General features: G+C 38.8%; 1 protein-coding gene across 17 annotated transcripts in view; it reads right to left on the bottom strand.

Moving 5' to 3' along the window:
* Positions 1-22,674, bottom strand: part of Htr4 (5 hydroxytryptamine (serotonin) receptor 4) — a 179,482-nt gene that overhangs the window by 52,841 nt on the left and 103,967 nt on the right. For 11 of the 17 annotated variants that reach the window (XM_006525683.4, XM_006525680.4, XM_030250344.1 and 8 more), the window contains 2 exons: positions 22,011-22,164; positions 12,236-12,804 (listed from right to left, as the gene is read on the bottom strand). The exons of 1 other annotated variant lie outside the window; for it this stretch is intronic. In XM_006525683.4, coding sequence (XP_006525746.1) covers positions 12,236-12,804; positions 22,011-22,164 — 723 coding nt within the window. Of the gene's footprint in view, positions 1-3,279; positions 3,338-4,720; positions 4,797-12,231; positions 12,805-22,010; positions 22,165-22,674 lie in introns of those variants that run through there. 5 more of the 17 variants (XM_006525682.4, XM_006525681.4, NM_001364956.1 and 2 more) reach the window with 3 other exon arrangements.

Here is a 22,674-nt window from a genome sequence, read left to right as displayed (position 1 = left end):
TATAATGCAAGCTTTAAATATCTGTAAAAGGAGGTTGAGGAAGACACTAGAAAATGGGAAGATCGCCCAGGCTTATAGAAAGAATCAGTCCTAACTCATGTTGTGACATGACCATCCTATCAAAAGCATTGCACAAGGCCCATGGATTATGTGTTCATGGACCTTAGAGGAGATTTACTGCCCCTTTCCCAAACCTGTAAAATTCCCAACTGCATTCTAAATAACTATCTATATATCCACAGTGAAGTGCAGCTCTCATTACACCAAAAAGCTACTTTTTGCAGCAGATAGAGACCATCGCAGGAAGCCATAGCTGGTCAAAATGAAGAAAATAAGTAACCACTGGATATCCAACTCCAGATGATACATCTACAACATAACTCTTATACCCGAGGCTCAGAAAACATCACGGAAGTGGAGACAGAGGAATTGTAAGAGCCAGAAGATCAGGATGTCTGCTGTGAGACTGGGTCTTCTATATATAACAGGGAAGCTGAATTCATGAAATCTAAGCAACATGCTTGCCTCAACATGACTTGCTTAATGGCAGTACTAAATCCTATTTAAACATAGATGGTGGATATCTCACAAGACCCCACCCTCGATAAAGAGTTATAGTAATTGTGGCTGCTAAGAGAGGGATAACCAGTCTGCTCCAAGGACAAGCCCCCTGTACTGGCCAGTTTTGTGTCAACTTGACACAGCTGGAGTTATCACAGAGAAAGGAGCTTCAGTTGAGGAAATGCCTCCATGAGATCCAACTGTAAGGCATTTTCTCAATTAGTGATCAAGGGGGAAAGGCCCCTTGTGGGTGGGACCATCCCTGGGCTGGCAGTCTTGGGTTCTATAAGAGAGCAGGCTGAGCAAGCCAGGTGAGGCAAGCCAGTAAAGAACATCCCTCCATGGCCTCTGCATCAGCTCCTGCTTCCTGACCTGCTTGAGTTCCAGTCCTGACTTCCTTTGGTGAGCAACAGCAATGTGGAAGAGTAAGCTGAATAAACCCTTTCCTCCCCAACTTGCTTCTTGGTCATGATGTTTGTGCAGGAATAGAAACCCTGGCTAAGACACCCCCTGATAGGTTAGCCAATCCCAAATGGTCAGCCCTAAATTCATATACATATGAACAATACTAAGAAGACTCAGCAGGTTGTATTTATATATACATGTGTGTGCATGCATGTGTATGACAAAACAATAATAATTTAAAAAGAAGAGGCCATGAATTTAAGAGAGAGTTGTGGGAGATACAGGATAAGTTTGGGGAAGAAAGTGATAGAAATGATGAATTATATATGAATGTATTAAATTCTCAAAAATATAAATTATATAATATAACAATTAAAATTTATTCTATATAAAGGTACATAGGAAGCAATGACAATAATTAACCAGATAACAGAGATAGATGCAAGGAAAAGACTATATTTTAGTGCCTTTAATGGCAATTTTTCTTGCCCTCTGAACCAGTAGTCCAATATGTTCATTTTGTGTTGAGCTATAAATTATGCTGACCATGAAGAAGATTAAGGGAGATGAACGAGGGCGTCCACATCCATTCTTGATTTAAATTAAATTGATTTTGGCTCAGTTCAATGAGTAAATGTTGACTTCAATTGTAACCTCCAAAGTTCAGGGTAAAGGCCATAAAAATGCCATTTAAATGTCAAACATCTTAGTAACATTAATAGAAATCTCCCAGGACCTCAAAGAAACCAAATCTAAAATATTTGTTCATCTGGGGGTGGGGGATTCTTCCAACTTAAAAGTATAAAAAGCTTTATTTTTTTTAAAGGAACTCAAGGAATTCTGGTAGGTTGAAGACAAATGTTGATAAGTGGATTCATGGTGGAAAATATAATGATTTTAATAGCCACACCTATGTGTTTGAAAATTTTTTTGTAGTATATAATCTATTTACACCTTAGAATATTTATTTATCCTGCAGATATACTGATAAATGTTTACAACTGAGGGAAACCTTAGGAAATTAAGGAGACAACTGCTTGTCGTCTTGTATAGACAGTCTATTGGGGAGGGGTAGTCTAACAGAAAACACACTAGGTTTTGGAAAATAAGTTCTGATAATCGTTTGTAAGGGAAACAAAAGGGGGCAAAAACTCCAAGGAATTTCATTTTTTCTGCTTTGGTGGGGAACGGATGAGGTCCTCATTCGCTTTTCCTTTCCCTTTTCCCTCTCTTCTTGCCCTCATGTTTTCTCTTCTGATTGTCTACAAATCTGCGTTTACTAATCCCATGCTTAGAAACATAGAGGGTTGATATAAACAATTGATATATACATATCATATGTATGTATATGTAAATATATAATGTCATATATAAACTAATGTGTACATATATATAAACTAATATATATATATACATCTATACATACATATATACACACACAGATAGATAGATAGATAGATAGATAGATAGATAGATAGATAGATAGATATATAGATAGATACTAGTTTACTTACGATAGAGCTCTGGCAAGAAACATGAGATAAGTCTTGGAGAAAGATATATTGTATCCCCTTTCAGAGGAAGCCCTTCTTTGCCTCTAAAACTGTGGTGTCTAACAGAACTGTCTCCATTCTCTGAAATATTCTACAATTGTATTATTCAACACAGAAACCACTCATGTGGCTATTAATACTAAGAATGGGGCCAATACCACCAGGGAAACAATGTTTTTTATTTTATTTTATTTTATTTTATGAATATTAAAATATTAATAGTCACATGTGGCTCATATTTACACCACTATACAATATATTTGTAGAAAATGGAAAATCATCTACCAGGAGTGTTGGGACCAGCCAAGAACCAAGCTATAGCAAAATCTTTGGGATTCGGAAGTTTTTCCATCTTTCTAGAAGCTGAGAACTGAGTAAGTATCTAGGTTTCAGTATTTGAAGTTGGAAATTCAAGAAAGAGATCTAAGCCTGGTTGACCAGTCATCTCATATATAAATCTAAACCATAGACAATTCTGTTTGTGTTACCTAGCTCTGCCTACTCTTAGAGCTCTCTATCTCATGTAAACATGTATTATATTAGCAAACTCAAATTGCCAAGGAACCTCTGATCAAATCAATGTGACTTGTCTCTACCATTTGTCACCTAGTTATTGGGGCCACAAGGCAAAGCTATGTGTTCTTCTTATCATGTTTCTCAACTGAAGAGACATCTGGCTTGAAGCAGGACTCCCCCAAGACAAATTTTAAAAGACAGTTTGCTAGTGCATTTTGTTACCTAACGCATAGTTAATATTTACCTATATGGAGACTTTATCAGAGCCCAAGGACTGCAAGTATGTGTCGTAATCAGAAGTCCTGAAACAAAAGCAATGGCATCAGGCATTGGCCATTCGTCCTAATTAGTGCAAATATAAACTGGTAGATCTTACAGTTCATGATGCAGAAAATTTGTCTTAGTAGAAATATCATTTTATTAGTCTAGCCCTGATTTGCTGAGTAGGGCCTGGGAATCTGTTTTACTAAGTAATTATATTATTCTAATGCAACTCAACTGTTGATCATACTTCAGTTCATCATTTAAAAAATATGTAAGTCTGACCTGTAATATATCAGTTCTCTCTGAGTTACAGAAAGTGTCCTCATTCACTGTAATGTGGTAGAAGCTGAGACTATTGAAGGAGAAAAAGACTTAGTGTGATGGTTTGTATATCCTTGGACCAGGGAGTGGCACCATCTGGAGGTGTGGCCTTGTTGGAATAGGTGTGACCTGGTTGGAATGGGTGTGTCATTGTGGGTGTAGGCATAAGATCCTCACCCTAGTTGCCTGGAAGTCAGTCTTCCACTAGCAGCTTTTGGATGAAGACATAGAACTCTCAGCTCCTCCTGTGCCATGCCTGCCTAGATACTGCCATGCTCCCACCTTGATGATGATGGACTGAACCTCTGAACCTGTAAGCCAACCCCATTTAGATGTTTTTTATGGGACTTGCCTTGGTCATGGTGTCTGTTCTCAGCAGTAAAACCCTAACTAAGACACTTAGGCAACGTGGCTGGGAGTAGGGAAACATAAAACTAAGAATCTATTTGGTTCTGTTAGACTTAAGATTTTTAAGAGGTATCTACATGGGGTTGTCCAGCAAGCAAAATTGATCTTCTGGTCTACAGGTCAGAGGAAGCTATGGCTAAAGATAAAAGTCTTCTTTTATCGTAGTCTTTAAAAGAAGTTGGCATGAAGATGGCAATAAGATTCACGAATGGGGCACTCACATGAGTGTTGAGAAGGACTTTCTGAGAACTGGCAGACCCAGAGAGAAAGGGATGAGTATGTGAGGAAATTAATGATCTGCTATAAATTAGAAAGTAGATCAGGAAATTGCAATTTTTAGGAAAGCGAATGTGAGGAGTTCTTGAAGAAAGAAACTAAAATGAGTGTAAGTGGTCAAGTAAAAATGTGGCTTTCAAAACTTGAAACTTCTGTTATTTGATTAACCAAGGTCAAAACCCAAGCAGAAGTTGGGAAGCTACATTTGAAAATAGTACAAGGATGGACTAGTATCCAAAACATGACAGATGTATGGAAATCAATAAGAAAACACATATTCTTTAATGGCGGGATTTAGAGAAATCAGCCTCAACTGACTAGGACAATCTCCATGCTGGCTAGCTTTAATAGTGCTAGAAGGGACTGAGAAGGTTGCCAATGGAGGAAGAGATCAGTGGACTTATCTAGATACTGACCTGCCAGGTAGGATGTGGTCACTTGTGTAGCAGTGGCAGAATTGTTTATGGGGTTACCAACTGATCCCCACCAGCTCTGCAGGAGGAATACATGCCTGATATTATAAATATAGTCAAATCCCATGGTTAACAATATCCTAAGCTGCAGAGGTCAACATACTGTTTTTGTTTGGTTGTTAGCAAAATGGCCACATTTATGGACAAACTGCTTTCCAAATAGTTACGCTTATACCATAGTTCTGTGATGCCATCAGTCTTGTTAAGGGAAACTTCTTATTTAGGAGGGTAGTGTTCAAAATACTAAGAACAAGCTAACTTTGGGTGCTAGCAATAAACATGACATTGTTATCAACTCCCATGCTCTGCAGTTCAGGGTATGCCACAGAAGAGGATGGGGAAAGAATATAAGACCTGGAAGATGGTGATGAGTGTTCTGGGAGGCTGTCTTCTGGATATGATATGATGCGACCATTGCACTCACGAAGTTTTGCTTGTCTGCATAAGACCTACACAAGATCAAGCTAGGCCGTTAATATGGAAGGAGAAAGAGGGACAAGGGACAAGTAAAACCTAGGTTGTTTGATAAAGCTTCAAGGAATCCCGTTGTTTTCTATTACCTAAATTTATAATAAGGCATTATATGTGAGGAATTTAAGCTGCTGACAATGCTCCCCACAAGAACCATAAACTAGCAAAAACACCAGTGCCAGAAACAAGAAACCTCCTTCTGATTGGTTAGTCAAGGTAGTCCAAGTGACTCCCCAAACAATATGGATTATCAATGTAGCCCTTGGTTGCCCTTCTGGGGTTGAGGTTGGTGCGGGGGGTGGGGGGGGAGGGGATTGCTAACGACATATCACACTGAAAACACTCAGATGGACTCATGCTTCAAGCTGGATCTGACCTGAAAGTCTCTTTCCTGTCATGTAGCTTCCACAGTTCCACAAAATAATATGGAATCTGCCAAGGGAGAGAAGCAATGAAACAGCCCTATCCAACTGAAACATCTATGAACCGTGGCAATTACTAGCAAGGATGGGTATGCATCAGGGTTCAGTAAGTGGCACTCACATGGTCTGGTGCTGAAATCTAATGAGATCACAGGCCTTATAAAAGGTGTTAGACATAGGTGTTGGGTTGGATATGATCAAGATACATGTTGCAATTAGCAAAGCTGAAAGGAGCAAGAGATCTGAGAACACTTTGACACCAGGTATATTTTGTTTTGTTTTGTTTTGTTTTGTTTTGTTTTGTTTGGTTTGGTTTGGTTTGGTTTGGTTTGGTTTGGTTTGGTTTGGTTTGGTCTTGCTTTGGTCTAGCATTTCGCTACCTATTACGTTATCTTTCCTCACTTTTGGATGGTAATGTATAGCCTGTGTCACTGTATGTTGAAAGTATGTGATCTGCTTTTTTATTGGGATTTTACACCCTGTGAAAACACAGATATTTATATTATGAATCATTAGCAGTAGCAAAATTATAGTTATAAAGTAGCAACAAGAATAATGTGTTGATTGGGGATCACCACAGAATGAAGAAGTATATGAAGGGGTCCCAGCATTAGAAAGGTGAAGAACCTCTGTGTTAAAGGAACAGAGCAGTAAAATGACTCCTTACAACATTCTGCCTTACTCATAAGTCAGTGCCTTGCTCAGTCATTATCAGAGAAGCTGCCTCCTGCAGTAGATGGGAACACAGAGACCCACAGTGGAACAAAGTGCAGAGAGTGAGAGACCTTGGAACCCTCGGTCCTAAATGGGCTACCTCCATCAAATCCCCCTCAGAGCTCACAGAACTTTGGAAGAGGAGGGGGGAAGATTACAAGAGACAGAAGAGATCAAGACGCTAAGGAAACAAGGCTTTTTAAATCAATAAAGTTTTCATACAAATAGATGCACAGAGACTGTGATAGCATGTCCAGTTGCTACTAATGTAGACGCCAGAGGAGATCCCAACACTGAGAGGGAAAGCAGAGAGAAGCCCCCATTTCTAACCCAGAAACTATATCCAACTGATAACCACTCACAGGGGAAAAGTCGTTTTAAGTAGCCTTGCTGGTATACAAACCACTCTTAAGGGTGGATCCCATGCCCAGCACAACACAGAGCAAATTTAATAGCATTTTAAGGAAGGTCCTCGGCTCTTGATTTTTTATCTGGGCATTATTCTCTTTTCTTTTTTTCCTTACAGGTCTTTTGCACATTTATTATGTGTTTTTATGGGATTTCTGCATGTGGGAATGTGTGTGTGTGTGCATGTGTGTGCATGTGTGTGTGCGCGTGTGTGCATGTGCGTGCGTGTGCATGTGTGTGTGTGTGTGTGTATGTGTGTGCATAAATTTCATATGCTTTTTCTTTGGATTTCTTGCTCCAGGTTGTTTGCTTTCTCCTATTCTTGTTTGTTTTTATATTTTATCATATTTATTATTATTTTAAAAATGCCTATAAATATATATAAGAGAGAGGATGAGAGAGGCAGAGAGAGGGGGGAGATGAATTTGGGTGGGTGGGGAGTAGGGGAGGATCCAGTAGGAGTTGGGGGAGAGACTATATTGTATTAAAAATAATCTATTTTCAGTTTTAAGAAAAGGAAATTAAATGGCACACGTGTCTTAAATGAAACAATCATAGGAGAGCCAGCCCTAAAGGCAGTGTTTAGTTTGTCAACCCAACACCCTTTTGTGGTGGCAGTTGGACTGCTGTTCTCCTCGGAAACGCTTCCTTGGAAAAGCATCATTAGTCAGACTTGTTCAGCTCACAGCCACAGTTTTTCCAGGATGAGGCTAACCTAGTTTGTCCCTGCATTGAATACATTCTGTTTAACATGGTTGCTCTTTGTGGATATCAAAAGTTTCAATTTCCCTTTTATTAACAAATACATCATTAGATTATTTCAAGCAATAGCTCTCTGATGACCATCAACCCATTCTGAATCCTTCAAGAGGTAGAGAATGGCTGTTTCCTGCTAACAGTTGTCAACCTTTAATTTCTGAGTTAGGATATCTCTTAATAGTGTTTACTCTATGCTAAGGCACAAATAGGACGTTACATCATACTTCCTCCCCAGTGGCTGAGGGGACAGAAAGGTTGTAAGAATCAGAGGATCGGAGTCCAACTGCATCTTCTAGGCACAATAAGGTTGCTGAACTCACAAACTCACATGAGTATGGTTACTTGCACAAGACCTATAGTCTGCATTCAGCTTTGAGGTTGGGAGGGCTCACTAACACCCACCTCTAGCTGAGGAGCCATTGAAAGTTGTTGGAGTCTAGGAGGAAGAAGTGTTAGTTTTGTTTAAGGGTGTGGTCCCTCGTAGGTCAAACACAGTAGATGCACATGTGAGTATTTGGGCAGTACAAATATATTCTTTTTTTTTCATTTTATTTTGTATTAAATATTTTCTTTATTTACATTTCAAATGCTATCCTGAAAGTTCCCTATACCTCCCACCCCCCGCCCTGCTCCCCTACCCACCCACTCCTACTTCTTGGCCCTGGCATTCCCCTGTACTGGGGCATATAAAGTTTGCAAGACCAAGGGGCCTCTCTTCCCAATTATGGCTGATTAGGCCATCTTCTGGTACATATGCAGCTAGAGACACAAGCTTTGGGGGGTACTGGTTAGTTCATATTGTTGTTTCACCTATAGGGTTGCAGACCCCTTCAGCTACTTGGGTTATTTCTCTAGTTCCTCCATTGGGGGCCCTGTGTTCCACCCTTTTGTATTTAAAAATAATTTTAATTTAGACTTTTACTTAAGTAATCATATGTAGCTAATGGATACTATGCCAGTCAGTAAGAACTTTGTTTATTCCTCTTCTTTTGCATGAATAAAGAGAGTCTCAAAAAAGTTCTCTTGTAGTGAGAATTTTGATTTTTAAAAAAATAAACCACATAAATATTATAAGGATATGTTTTTGCTTTAATCCCAGGTATGGGATATGAGGTTACTTCAGACTGTCCACAGCAGTTGACTATAATTTGCCTCATGCTCTAACAGGGGCATGATTTTGCCAGCTACAGATTGTTTCTGTAATTGTGGGATGTTGGGAATTCTGGGGGACTTTTCAGAGAGTATATAAACGTTAAGATCCCTACAGGTGAGGGGTCATTGCCTGTTGGTTGCTGTGCTTGTGGTTGGTTAAGTAGTCATGCACAAAGAATAAGAAAGAAAGAAGAAATTAGTTATCCTAACAGCAAAAATCAAACTTGCCCCAAGGAACTTGATGCCCCTAATCAGCAGAAAGTAGTCTAACAATAATGTTGTCCCTTTCTGATCCCTGACTTTATTCAGGAATTCCTTTTCTTTCCTCTCTATTTCTTTTTCTTTCTTATCTAGTGTTAGGGTAGAAGAAAAGAGATTATGGAGAAGGGTGGAAGAAAGAAGAACCACAAAGTAATCCAAAGCCAGCTACAGCATCTATATATTGTTTAAGAGGCAAAATCAAGACTAAAATTCAGAACCTGTCATTACTGAAAACAATGCTGTTTATACAGTGTCTAGTGGTGTACTTTAAGAAAAATTAGCTACATTTTAAAATGACTACTGCATTTTTTGAAAATACCAATTTTAAAAGGTTTTAACCTGATAAGTCATCTGGGAAATGCAAATTGAATGAATGTTTTTAATTAACAAAGTAATCAAAAGGACAATATTTGATATTGGTGCGATCAATAATCTCACACCAATTGATAGGAATAATAATTGTTCAAATACTATGGTAGGCAATCCATTTTATGGTAGACATTATTAGCACACATGTAAATAAAATATTTCAGCTTCGGTGCTCTCTGAAATGCACAAAGAAATGTGTGCAATGGCGTGAAAATAATGTAGTTTTCCAAAATCCTGAAAATGCACATGGGTCTGGGAGTAGAAAATAAATAAGATAGTTAAACAGGGATGAACGTGTAAAACATTCTCCAGAGGAATTATGTCCAAATACATCATTGTTAAAGAAGAGAACACAAGGTCCAGAAAACAAAAAAATGCATATGCAATCATGTCATTTATTTAAAATGATGGGAAAGTTATGACTTCATATAGTTTAAGGAATGTGTGTAAAGATACTGAGAAAGAGACAGCTTAGAGAAAGGATAGCCAGTAAAAGCCTATTTCCTTTTTAGTTTATTTTAGTTTTATATTTGTTGAATTTGCCTAAATTCACCTTTAAGGCAATGCTGATTTTTGAACATTACATTAAATAAGGTAACTTGATCTGAAGAACGAATTTTGTTCACACAGTCATCAATCGCCTAAGTTTTTATGTGTCTCAGACATTGGATCCTTAGTATAGAGCTGTGAACCAAACGGGTAGATTCTTGCACCTGAAAGGCTTGCCCTACGGTAGATGCAGTTTAGAAATAGATGTATTTTTTTTTTTTTACATAAACTACTCTGATTTCTGTATGATTCGCATTCCCCAGAGAACAACGCTAAGCAACCTCCTGCTCTTTCTTGTTCCATGAAGACCACATGGACGGTTCATTCATAGCCCTCTAAGCCAATCTCTTTGCTTACACAGGTGACCGAAGGATCAGGGGTAAGCAGTACAGTATCAGCAAAACAGATCATGTTCAACTGTCCCAGAGTGTCACTGTCTGTGACAGTACCTGAGCTAGAAAGCCACCAACTTCAGAAGCAGCAGACTTAGCAAATGTGTCCCTGGAAGCACATACTGTTTTAAGTTGCCAACAGCCTGTACTTAGACAACTCCTAGCTTAAACAGCTAAAGCTCCCCGTACTCATACACACATTCTGTAGTTGGATTTTTCCCCCCCTGGTGACACTTCCTCCATAATAATGAAGAGAACACCAGGCTGTCAGAGTACCCTTCAAGGCCCTTCTACCAGCTGCAGCTCCAACATTGTGTTAGGCTACCACTGTAAGTCTGCACACACTGGTAAATTGATGCCTCTGAGCAGCCTCTGAGGACCACTGTTTGTACTTCATGGCAATTTCAGCCCACTCCTCTTCTCTCAAGCATATAAATGAATACCCCTTGAGTCCCAGCTGCTAGAACAACTTCATATTGTCATCATCAGAAAAAGACAAGTGCTCACTCAGCTGCTGAATATGATAAAATTGAAGTATTGATCAACTCTGAGGAATGAAGATACTCTTGCAATATCAAGTGTTCTTTATGCAAAAATAAGCAAGTATAACTATTCTGTTTTTAATAAGTGATAAAATTATATAGACATCCCCCCCCCCAAAAAAAAAAACAGAAAAGAAAAGGAAGTGCTTAACTCCAAAAAGGAAGTATTCTTCAAGAATCCTGATGGATCTCAGAGCAAAGAACAGTATATTATTGATAATTAATCTCTGCCACAGGATGAAGGTTCTGTGCCTGTAACTTTTCACAGATAAGACCAATCAATTCAAGCTCACACCTAAAGGCTCTCTCTTTCGGGGGACAGTGCATCACGACACTAAACTCTAGTGTCACTCTCACCTCCACCAGCCTGTATAACCTTGGTAAGTACCTTAGACATGGACAATTATCTACAGTGTCACCCCCACCTCCAGCAGCCCATGCGACTTTGGTAAGTTCCTACCATCCAGGTGCACCTACGCTCTCGTCTTTCTTCCCTCTGCTGCTCTATCTGCCTGGAATGGCTGCTCTAGTCTTTCTCCCTCATCTCAACTTCTTACACATTGAAGTTCTGTGAAGTCTACCCATGGGCCAAAACACTGTCCTTTCTTCTCAGATCACTATTGTAGATCTCCACGCCCCACTGTATAATTTGTTACATAGCATTTATTACTGCATGCATATTATTCAATTTATTTTAGTTTTATCATCTCATTTAGGCTTTTGAGCAATATACAATTACTACAAGCTAAACTACTATTAGTGAAATGAGTAGTACTATAAGCATACTATGTGTTAAGTTCTACAAACAAGTTATTTCTTATTGTCAAAAACCCAAATTAGAATGTAGTAGTGCTGTTGACATTTTTTATAGTCGAAGAAAAGTAAATGCAAGAAAGATTACAAAAATGGTTAGTAGGCACTGGGAGAATCAAAATCAAGTCTATCCTGCTTTTAAAGACCATGCTTGCAGCTGCTACCTAAAACATTATCTGTGAATAGTAGTGGACAGCACTTACTCTCTCTAAGAGCTTACTAAACTCAAGGTCTGCACTATGAGTGCCACACATATTAGCTCACTGGATGCTCCCAAAAGCCCTGGTTTTAATTGACATACCTGGTTTTTATATACTTTCATGGTTACAATTCCATTTTTTAAAAAAGGGTAATTAAAGCTTGTTAGTGATCCAAGGTCATTAACCAAGGTCAAAGAACTATGGCTATGAATGCAAGTCAGTCTCCTAACAGAGCCCAAGTCCTTGCCCACTAATTGATTCCATGGTTAGATGGAAGAATGAACATGAATCTTAGGAAACAATGTACACATTTTCAGGATTATCTCCCTAGAACAAAACTGGATACCAACCCCTGCTGAGCAACGCAAACCAGCTAGAGTGACACCTCCCTCCCCCATGCACTCACCTTAGTACATGGGTGGATCCATTAATGGTTGTGGTTGAACAGGGGACAGTCTGGCCCAGAATGGGGGGTCTTTTGTAGCGCTCATCATCACAGCAGAGGATGATGAGGAAGGCACGTCTGAAAGACTTATTCAAGAAGGCATAGAGAAAAGGGTTCAACCCCGAATTGATATAGCCAAGCCAGAGGAAAGCAGTCCACACCTGCTCGGGGACAGTGTAGTCTATGAAAGGGTCCACAATATTGGTGACAAAGAAGGGGGCCCAGCAGAAACAGAAGCAGCCCATGATGACACATAAAGTCTTGGCTGCCTTGGTCTCTGTCCTCATGCGATGTGTGCTGTGCTGGTCAGCTGGCTGGGGCCTGCTTTCAGAGGTGGCTCCTGCCCGTTGTAACATCTGTATCTGCTGGGCATGCTCCTTAGCAGTGACATAGATTCGGTAATAGGCCAGCACCATGAGGAGAAACGGGATGTAGAAGGCCACCACAGAGCAGGTGATAGCATAGGGCTTGTTGACCATGAAGACACACCACGTGGAGTTAGAGTTGTGGCTGAATTTCCTTTTCTCTATCTGAGAGTGGGAGGGAGAGAGAAAATGAGGGTGGGGAGGTGGATGGGGAGGAAACAATAAAAGATAAGCAAAAGGGAAGAAAAGATAGGAAAAGAAATCATGAGAAAAGATGAGAAAGAGGAGAAGATAAAGGATCAGAGAAAGTGAAAGAAGGGGGAAAACAGAAAAGAAAAATTAATGTTTATCATTAAATTCTTATGTTTCTTACAAGTCTATAGCACATAGGACTTTCATAGTAGAAAAAGAACATCTCTCAGAGTTTCTAGGAGTTTATCTGAGTGAGCTCTCAGATGATGTAGTCACAATTTATTCTCAATTCTGTCTACCCAGTCTTTCTACATTGTTGGATGCACATAACATACAAGTATCCCTTAATAAGATATCTTAGATCAATGCCATCAATATATTTAAGATCTGTGCAGATTATGACCTCCAACTAAAGCAATTGCATCAAAATCACTGTTTGTTCATCTTAGACACTTTTAAACATAATAAACTTGTTAATATTGGAAAACTTCACCCTATATAATCCTAATCTTAGATCTTTGGAGGAAGCTGGACTCTTTCCATATTTGTTTCTTTGCTTACTGAATGGACCAATGAACGTTTTTCCCACATAGAAAGGACAGTATCCAAAAACTGATATAGAGAAATGAACAAGAGAGGCTTAGAGCGTGAAAGAAAGAAAAGGTGGTCACTTCACAATCATGAAGATGTAACATTATAGCTGTCCAATTGCCCATAGTTTTACCTATGGTCATCCAGTTCAAACATTGTATAAATAAGCCATCTCTAGGTTTTAAGTTGCATGCAATTTTGAGTAACATTAAGTAATTCTACACCACCCTCCTCTGTCTCATGTAGGGAAGGAGTCCCCCCACTGTCCAGCATGTCTGCATTATCTGTGTCATACAATCATTTTTACCCAGTAGCCTTCTCAGTCATCAGACTGACTATTGAGGCACTTGTACTCAAGTCTGCCTTATTTTATTTAACAATGGTCCAAAGCGCAAGACTAGTGAAATTTTATGGAAGCATGTAGTTGTGTTTGTTCTACTATATTGTAATTATTGCTATTGACCTTTTTAGTGCCTAACTTACAGATTGAATTTTACCATGCATGTGTATAGGGAAATATTGTATGTATATATAGTATATATGTAGGGGTCTTCAATGTTCCACCTAGTGGATCAGCATCTCTCCTTATTTTCTGCTGAATCCACTCCATTTAGCTCTGATCCTAGCCATTCCATTCAAACTGCCATGATCAACATTACCAAAGATTCCCACAAATCTAACACTTATTTTAAATCAGCTATTTAATGTATTGATATGCTTAAGCCTCCAAGCCTTCCTTACAGATACATATTTGGTTGGAATAAAATACAATGTCCTAAATATTAAATGTTCACGGTGAATGAGTTTTAAAGTAAAAATACATCTGCAGTCATTATACAAATCCAAGTGTAGAATATTAGTGGCATGCCTAATGTCTCCTGAATGCCTTTATCAGTCATAACTGTATATTTTGTTGATGTGGTCCTGTTCCATATCCTCACCAGCACTTGTTATTGTCTATACATAGTTGTATCTCATTGTGGGATGGTTTAAGTTTTATTGAAAATGCTTCCCATTTCCTTGATATCCTCTCTCTCCCCCCTCCCTCTCCCTCCCTCTCCCCTCCTCCCTCCTACCATTCTGTGTGTGTGCCTGTGCTAGTTCTTTGAGAATTTTATTCATTTTATTTTGATAACATTCACCCTTCCTTCCCTAAGTCTTTCCAGATACCCCTCTTCTTCTTTCACCTGAGTTTGTGTCTTTCTACTTTCTAACAAGACCAATTTGTATTTCCCAAATATACTTGGATTGTGGTCTTCCATTGGAGCATAGTAGACTTATCAGGAGTTACACTCTTAGAGAACATTGATCCTTCCTCTCCCAGAAGCTAAATTGCCAGCACCTTCAGTACCAGGAGTGAGACTTCATGTCTAATTCCTCATTCAGTACTGAGATTTGATCTGGCTTGAGTTTTCACAGATCTTGTACATGCTCTTACTGCCTCTGAAGATTCATATATACAACTGCCCTGATGTAGGAAAAGGACATTATTCTGTTGTAATCATTAAAAACATCTGACTCTCTACTGTTCCTTATACAATGATCAATGAGTTTGGAGGGGAAAGTATGGTACATTTATTATTGTGTTTTATTTAGAGTTGAATATTTTATAGTCTTTTATTCTCTACACCTTGGCTAGTTGTGGGTAACTTTGTTGGTCATGGTCTACTGCAAACAGAAGCGTCTCTGATGAAGGGTGAGAGATGTCTTAGTCTATGGGGATAATGTCATTAGGAAATAGGTTAATACTACATCCATTTAGCAGAAGAATAGTAGTAGACTCCTGTACAGGGTCTGTGATCTCTCTAGTCATAGACTCTTGGTCTGATAATGGTGGCAGATGTGGGTTCCATCTTGTGAATGAGGCCATGAGTTCAATCAGAAAATGGTTGGTTGTTCCCATAAGATTCATGTCACTATTGCAGCAGTGTTATGCCTTCCCAAGCCGGTCATTACTGTTTCTCACAGAAGTCCCAGCTGAGTATGAATGGTGATTCTTTTTTTTCCTCTGGTACTATGTATGACATCTTCCAGCACTATGGAAGCTAGCCAGTAGGGATGAAGTTCAGTACTAGCTTAATTTTTCTATGTTCTGTGACTCAGGTATGTGGTGTCTTCAGCAATAGTGTCTGACTGTCATGTTCTGGAGGGTAATCAGAATTCTGGAAATACCCTGAGTCATGTAAGCATCCCAAGGAAACCCACTGGCTGACAAGTCAATCCTGAACAGTGTCTTGGGCATCCTTGTCCATGTGTTTTGAATGCATGCATTTCATGGGAAAGGAGGGATGAGTTTCTGCTTCTACTCCTGATGGGTGTTCCAGTTCCTCCTCTGAGACTAGATTAGAATGGTAAGCTACTCAGCTTCCGTTAGCTCACATTCTTGCAATTGTGTCTTCAGATTTAATCCATGTCAGTTCTTAAGCTTAGTGTACCCTGTTCTCTGTACTCTGTTTCATGTTTTCCCTACCTCACCTAACTAACTGGAAGTTTGAATCAAATTCAATAAACCAAAATAAAGTCTAAATTAATCTGGGCTAGTCAAATAAAGAATATGATTGTACCACACATTTCGACATCTAGATGTCAAATTATGACTTTTCTGTTTGTCTTGGGAAGTCATTATTCAAGTAACTTCCCCTTAATAAACATTTATATAGTTCTTCTTTGTTTTTAATAGCTCTATATTCTGGATATGTCCATTGTCAAATCTATATATTGCAAATTCCTGGTTTGTTTGTTTGTTTATTGCTTTCTTTCTAGTGCCATCTGATTGCAGTTTTAATTTTAAGAACCTGTAGTTTCAGTTAGTATCTCTGAGATCCATTAAAAAATATTTACCTTTCCATGATAAAAATATTCTTCTATGTACCACTTAGTGACATTTCCTCATATCTTGGAACATCTTTGTTGCTTTAATTTTTACATGGTGAATTCTTCAGTCCAGTTGGGATTAAATGTTATGTAAGCCATATCTCGCTTTTGTTATGGTTTCTACTGCTGTGACAAACCACCATGACCAAATCAACTTGGGAGCAAAGTGTCTATTTCATTTTAAAACTCTCAGGTCATACTCTATCGCCAAAATATTCTTGGATGGATGCTCTTCCACTGGCGCATGGTTAGCTTGTTAGGAGTCACACGCTAAGAGAATCTGACTGTTCTTTTCCCAGAAACTGACAATGGCCAATCATTCTAAGGCTAGGGGTGGGAGTGTATGCCCCACTTCTCACTCCATGCTGGGATTTCGTCTAGACTGGGCTTGCACAGGACTTTTACTGTGCAGTTTAAATTGGCTTGATCCAGAACCTTTCCTGGCTCTACTTCTGAAGTGCTATGGCCATAGGGATGAACTACAATGCCTGACACTGGTTCTTGAATAAAGTCTATTTTATTTACCCTTATAGTCATGGCTAGGATTCTTGTTACCACATCCAGAAACAGAATTCTCTATTCTCACGTACAATGTGTTTTCAATTTGGCTTTCTAGAATTTTCCCTCTTCTTTTGCTTCCTTCTTAGCTGTACCTCCCAACCCTCTATTACTGGCTTTTCACTTCTGTGACATCGTCTCTTATGTAGCTTCATTCCCCAGACAGTTACATCTACTTGTATGGGTTTAAATAGCATCTGGCTCTGAGAATGACTTACCTTTGAGTTTGTTCCTGATAGAGACTTCCCATACATATCAAGATTTGACATTAAGCTGATTTCTTGACTGCTGCATTAAACTATGCAGCAGCTACTTAATACATATTGCATTTTCTGTATCCCACAAATATTCTACCTATAGCATTTCCAATCTGGAATTCCCAACTGAAATCAAGAGTTACACTGACCAAACTCTTGGTTGTATCTAACCATACAGAAGAGCCCTCTTATATTAAAAATACACCTGCTCCAAATCACAGTCTCCATTACTTCCATTGGAGCTGGAGGACAATTGTTGTTTTTTATCCATGGCATCACTTTAGCAGACTCCCTTTATGTTTGTTTTTTAGCAGAAAAAAATGAGGATTCTTTCATAATCTTATAATTCTCACTACTAATAAGCTCAGACCCTAAAGTCCATATCATTCCAAGTTAAACCCTATGCTTTAAATGTCCCACAGACCAATGCATTGTCTCCCCCTTCTATTCTATTGTATTTTATTATTTCTTAAGCTCCTCTCCTGCGTTCTTACCTCCTCATTAACTCTGTAGCAGCCTGTCAGTCACATCTTGCCTCTGGAGATTTATATTACCTATGTTCTGCCTGCTGTATGCTTCTCCAAGATACCTACAAGTATATTTCCCCCTGCTCCTTAATGCCTTTATTCAAATGTCACCTCCTCAATAGAGCCCACTCTAACTCCCTATTTAGAGTTTCAATCTGCCAACAACCCACCTTTTAAAGATTTAATATCTGAAAATTGTGCGTGTGGGTGCATGCACCCACATGTGTGCATATTCACGTGTGAGAAGGTTGCCAAGGAGGCCAGAGGTTTTGGATTTCCTGGAGTTGGAGTTACCGGCAGTTGTGAGCCACCTGGCGAGAATGCTGTACATATTCTTATTTAATATGTGTCTCTTCAGTCCCACACTGAAGTAAAATATAATCATTATCACGTAGCAGTCTCGATATCTGCTTATCTTTAGTGTATCATGTGTTGCTTGAATCTCTCTGGTTGGACATAAAGTTACAAAGATTTGGACCATTACCATCTCTCTTTAGTAAATGCAGACCCAGCATCTAGAAATTCAGGTATTCAATAAACATGGCGTGAGAGAAGACCTGAACTCTCACAACTTCTCGCCACTTCAGGTCATGGCCATCCTATTCCGTGCCACCATCATCAACTAACAGGACCCATTGCAGTCTCTTCCCAGTGCTTTCCTGATTTCCTGTCACCCTATGATCCTTTTCTGCAGATTAGCCATAATGTTTCTTCAGAAACGCAAAGAGGTCATGCCACTGAACCCTCCTTTGCCCCGAGTCCTCCAATTTCAAAGTAAAATTGAAAGGTTCTCAATTCTTCAAAGTGAAAACAAACAAACAAACAAACAAAAGAATCTGGCTCAAATTCTTAGAATCAACAAAGCATGCTCCCAACCGAAGGCCCCTGCATCGGTTGCAATGTTGGTCCCAAATGACTTCTCTCTGAGCATTTGCTTACATGGGGCTTGTTCTGTCTCATCCTGCAGGACTATGTGCTCCAGCCATAGTTTATCAAGTGAGGTAAATGCTTATATAAGTAGAGACATCTTGTCTATCACTTTGAATCTTTCTACTGGGTTTGAAGTTTTATTTGAAATGAAAATCAACACTTGAAATATAGTACGATTTCTCTTAGTAGATCGTACTTAGTAGGCAGAAAAGTGGAAATGTTGAAATCATTTTAGAAATTGACAAAATGTGATAGGCTTTCAGTTAATATTTCTTGAATGGTTAAATGATCAAGTAGGGCAACTCTTAAACCCATAGTCTTGGAAGTCAAGATTTTCTTTATAAAATGGATGCTAAGAATGGTAGTACTGTATGGGCCAAATGATATTAAGTCATGAAGAGTTTAGTATATTGACTAAAGTGCTTAGCAAATGGTTGCCAAGAAGAAAAAGGAGACATTGTTCAAAATGTTAAACCCCCTCCAGTGGTTTGGTACAGTGTCCATTTGTAAGATTGAGGATGAAGCACAGCAATTCTGCCAAGCCCAGGTTTCAAAGCACAAGTGCTGCAGCGAATCAAAGAATGTCCCTAAATGTGATTCACAAAAATACTGATTAACATAGGGCTTGATGCATAGTAGGTATGAAACAGCTGTTGATCATTATTACTATTATTTGGATATTAGTGTTTGTTGCAAACTGGTATTAGTTTCCCTTCCAGATTAAAAAAAAAATTTAACAAACTGAAAGAAATTGTTTGGAATTCAAGAAATTATCTGCAGCTTCTTTCAGAACAGAGCCCTGACCTCTCTATTTCCTACCTATGGGATTTTTTTTTTTTAAAAGTTAAAGAACTCTTACTCAGAAATGTCCTGGCCATGGGACTCATTTGAAAATAAAATTAAAGTCCTTAGGTGTGCAGAAAAGAAGGCAAATTCTCTTTTTTTCTGATCCACTTGGGTCAGAACTCATTCTTCATTCTCAACCTCTTCTTTCTGCCCCCTTCTCCACATCTAGCAAGATCTTAGGACTGGCTATAAGTGACTGCATGCCATATTCCTTTAGAAATGTATAGCCCTGACAATGAATCTGGACTATCAGTTTTAATCATCATTATAATTTGGTGTGCCAGAGTAGATGATTTTGACAGCAAGATGGTTAATGTTATGTGCCAGTGTAACCAAGTCATAGGTATCCAGATAATTGGTAAAACCCAATTTTGTGTACGACAACATTTGGGATTGAGATTAAGCTCTGTACTGGCAGATTGTATAAATCCATTTTCTCTTCCGATTTAGCACTGCATCTAACTCTATTAAAGGCCCAAATAGAACAAAATAACCGAATAAGAGGGAACTGCTCTATTGACTTAATGAAGGCCATCAGTTTTTTCCTATATTTGGACTTGAGTTGAAATATTGCCTTTCCTCAGTCTCTAGTTTGCTGAGAATTATCAACTTCCACAACCAGGAGGACCAGTTACAATATGTCTATATGTCTGCCTCTGTTTCTCTTTTTCTTTTTCTAAGTGTATAGGTAAATAGATAAAGAGATACATGACAAGGAAAAGATGATAGATAGATAGATAGATAGATAGATAGATAGATAGATAGATAGATTAGATAGATTAGAAGATAAATAGAAATGTAGATATATAGATAATAGATAGTAGATAGATGGTTGGTTAGACAGACAGACAGACAGATAGATAGTTAGATAGATAATAGATAGTAGATAGATGGTTAGACAGACAGACAGATAGATGACAGATAGATTCATGGACAGATAGGTGGATAGACATATAGATGGATAGACAGATAGATGAACATATGCACACAAACATCCTATTAGTTCTATGTCTCTGGAAAACAATATCCAGAGTTTGGACAATGTATGGCCTATGTGGCATGGGTCCCCTTAGACTCACACTAGACAATTTTTCACTCAGCACCAACTTCCCTTCTTAATACAGTTCTTCAGGAAGTTGGGCATTAGCAGAGCTGGGCTCACAGCTTAGTTCCTGACTTCTGGCCCAGGATTTTCATATTCCTTGGCATTGTCCATTTACTTGGTATGCCTTTCCATAGGCACTGTAATCCTTATAGACTCAATATGAAATATAACGAAGACTTCTTGGGACATGATATGCCTCAAGTTCTGGAAACTGATTTATAAATATCAATAAATATTTAATAAATATATAAAATAAATGAAATTAAAACTCTTTTTATAGGAAAACTATGTGTCATGGGAAGTGCAAATTAACCTGCACATCTTTAAACTGCCATAATTATACTCTTTCCAAAAGTATAATTCCTTATTGTAATGTCATTCCTTATTGTAATGTCTGATTCACTGTAATGTTAAAAAAATATTTGAAACACCTGCTAAGGAGCCTTTATTCCACATATTTCACATTATTTTCATAAGAGAAAATACTGTGATTTTTTTCACAAAGAGATTAGATTCAACTCTAAAACACCAAAGGGAAAAAAAGGTGGTGGTGGTGGTGGGGAATGTATAGCCAAGGAATTGATGGATGAGGGTCAGTGAACAGAAAACTATTCAGAGTAAATGGGAAGAGAAAGTGGGAAAGTCAACTTAGCAGGATTCTTGCTGAAGACAAGCCAGGGCAATCAGACATCTCATGGGAAAGGTGAAGGATGAAGTGCCTGGTCCTGGGGGATTCAAGATAAACCGACTCATCAGCATCCTTGCTGAAACTGAGCAATGCAAAGTTGGACATTGTGTTGGTTAGAGGGAATTGTCAACTTGACAGAGTCTGAATCACCTACAAGAAGTGCCACTGGGTATAGCGGGGAAGATTATCTTGTGTATGGTAATTGGTGTGGGAAGATCCATCTTAGTTGTGGGTAGGACCTTACCCTAACACGGGGTTCTAGAATGTAGAAGCCAAAACAAACAAACCCAAAACAAACAAACAAACAAACAAACCCCAAACTGAGCAGTTTAATTGTCTTCTGACTATGGACATTAAGGGACTCACTGCTGCAGGTCCCTGCTCTCTTGACATCTCTGCCATGATGGATATCTTAAACTGTGAGCTAAAATAAGCCATTTCTCCCTTAAGTTGTTTCTGTCAGGGCATTTTATTATTGCACAGGAAAAGAATCTAAGACAGACACAGAAATGTAACTTCTTGTTTAGGGTTTCATGTGATCTAAATACATTGATTGCACTTATGCATGAGATTTTCAAATAATAAATAAATGAACTCTAAGAACACAAGTTCTCATTGGGAAGATAATTCAGAGGATCTTGACTAACATTTGACCAAGGCATCAATAGGACATTTAAATATGTTGCTCAGACCACTATTATAATATCTATTAAAATAGCTACCTAGCTAAGAGTGTCTGCTTATCTAAAATGCCTAACAAAACCGAGTGGATAATAATCCCATGGCTTTGTATGCATACTTACCACATCAACTATGCCGATGTTGTTCCAGCCTTGCATTATGGGGAGAAAAGATATAAACATGGGAAGGACCCAGCAGCCTCCCAACATTAATGCGATGCGTAGAGGGGTCATCTTGTTCCTATAAACCAAAGGCTGGCAGCAGATGGCGTAATACCTGGAGAGACAATTAAGGGTGGGGCCACAGGCAGGGGGACATGAGAAGGAGAGGGGAAAGACCACAGTGGACAAGGGAGAGAAGGACAAGAAGAGTAAAAAAAAAATGGAAAGAAGGAGGAAATATTGAGAAAAGGAGAATCAGAGGAGGAGAGTAAAATGGGAAAACAAAATTGGGAATAAGTGGGGAAGGAGATGGCAGAGGAGGGAAATGAAAAGGAAGGGGATGAGGGCAGAGAACAGAGAGAATAATAAAGGCAATTATACAATAAAAACATTAACACCTGGCCGAAACGTTTGTTACTATATAAAATACGTTTATAGTGCATGTGAAGGACATTGCCTCGAATTGGCTCCACTTCCCTCTTCATTCCCAAAGTCTTAAGTAGCATGAAGGTCTACTCTGCCTCGGACACAGTCCCATTTTCTGTGAATCGAGGAATGCCTCGAGCTCTCCAGACCCTTACACACAGGCACCTTTAGCTTCTGTGACGATAATTTGAACTATCAC

The sequence above is a fragment of the Mus musculus genome, chromosome 18, assembly GCF_000001635.26.
Source record: "Mus musculus strain C57BL/6J chromosome 18, GRCm38.p6 C57BL/6J".
Taxonomy (NCBI): domain Eukaryota; kingdom Metazoa; phylum Chordata; class Mammalia; order Rodentia; family Muridae; genus Mus; species Mus musculus.
This window is presented reverse-complemented; position numbering and strand designations above follow the sequence as displayed.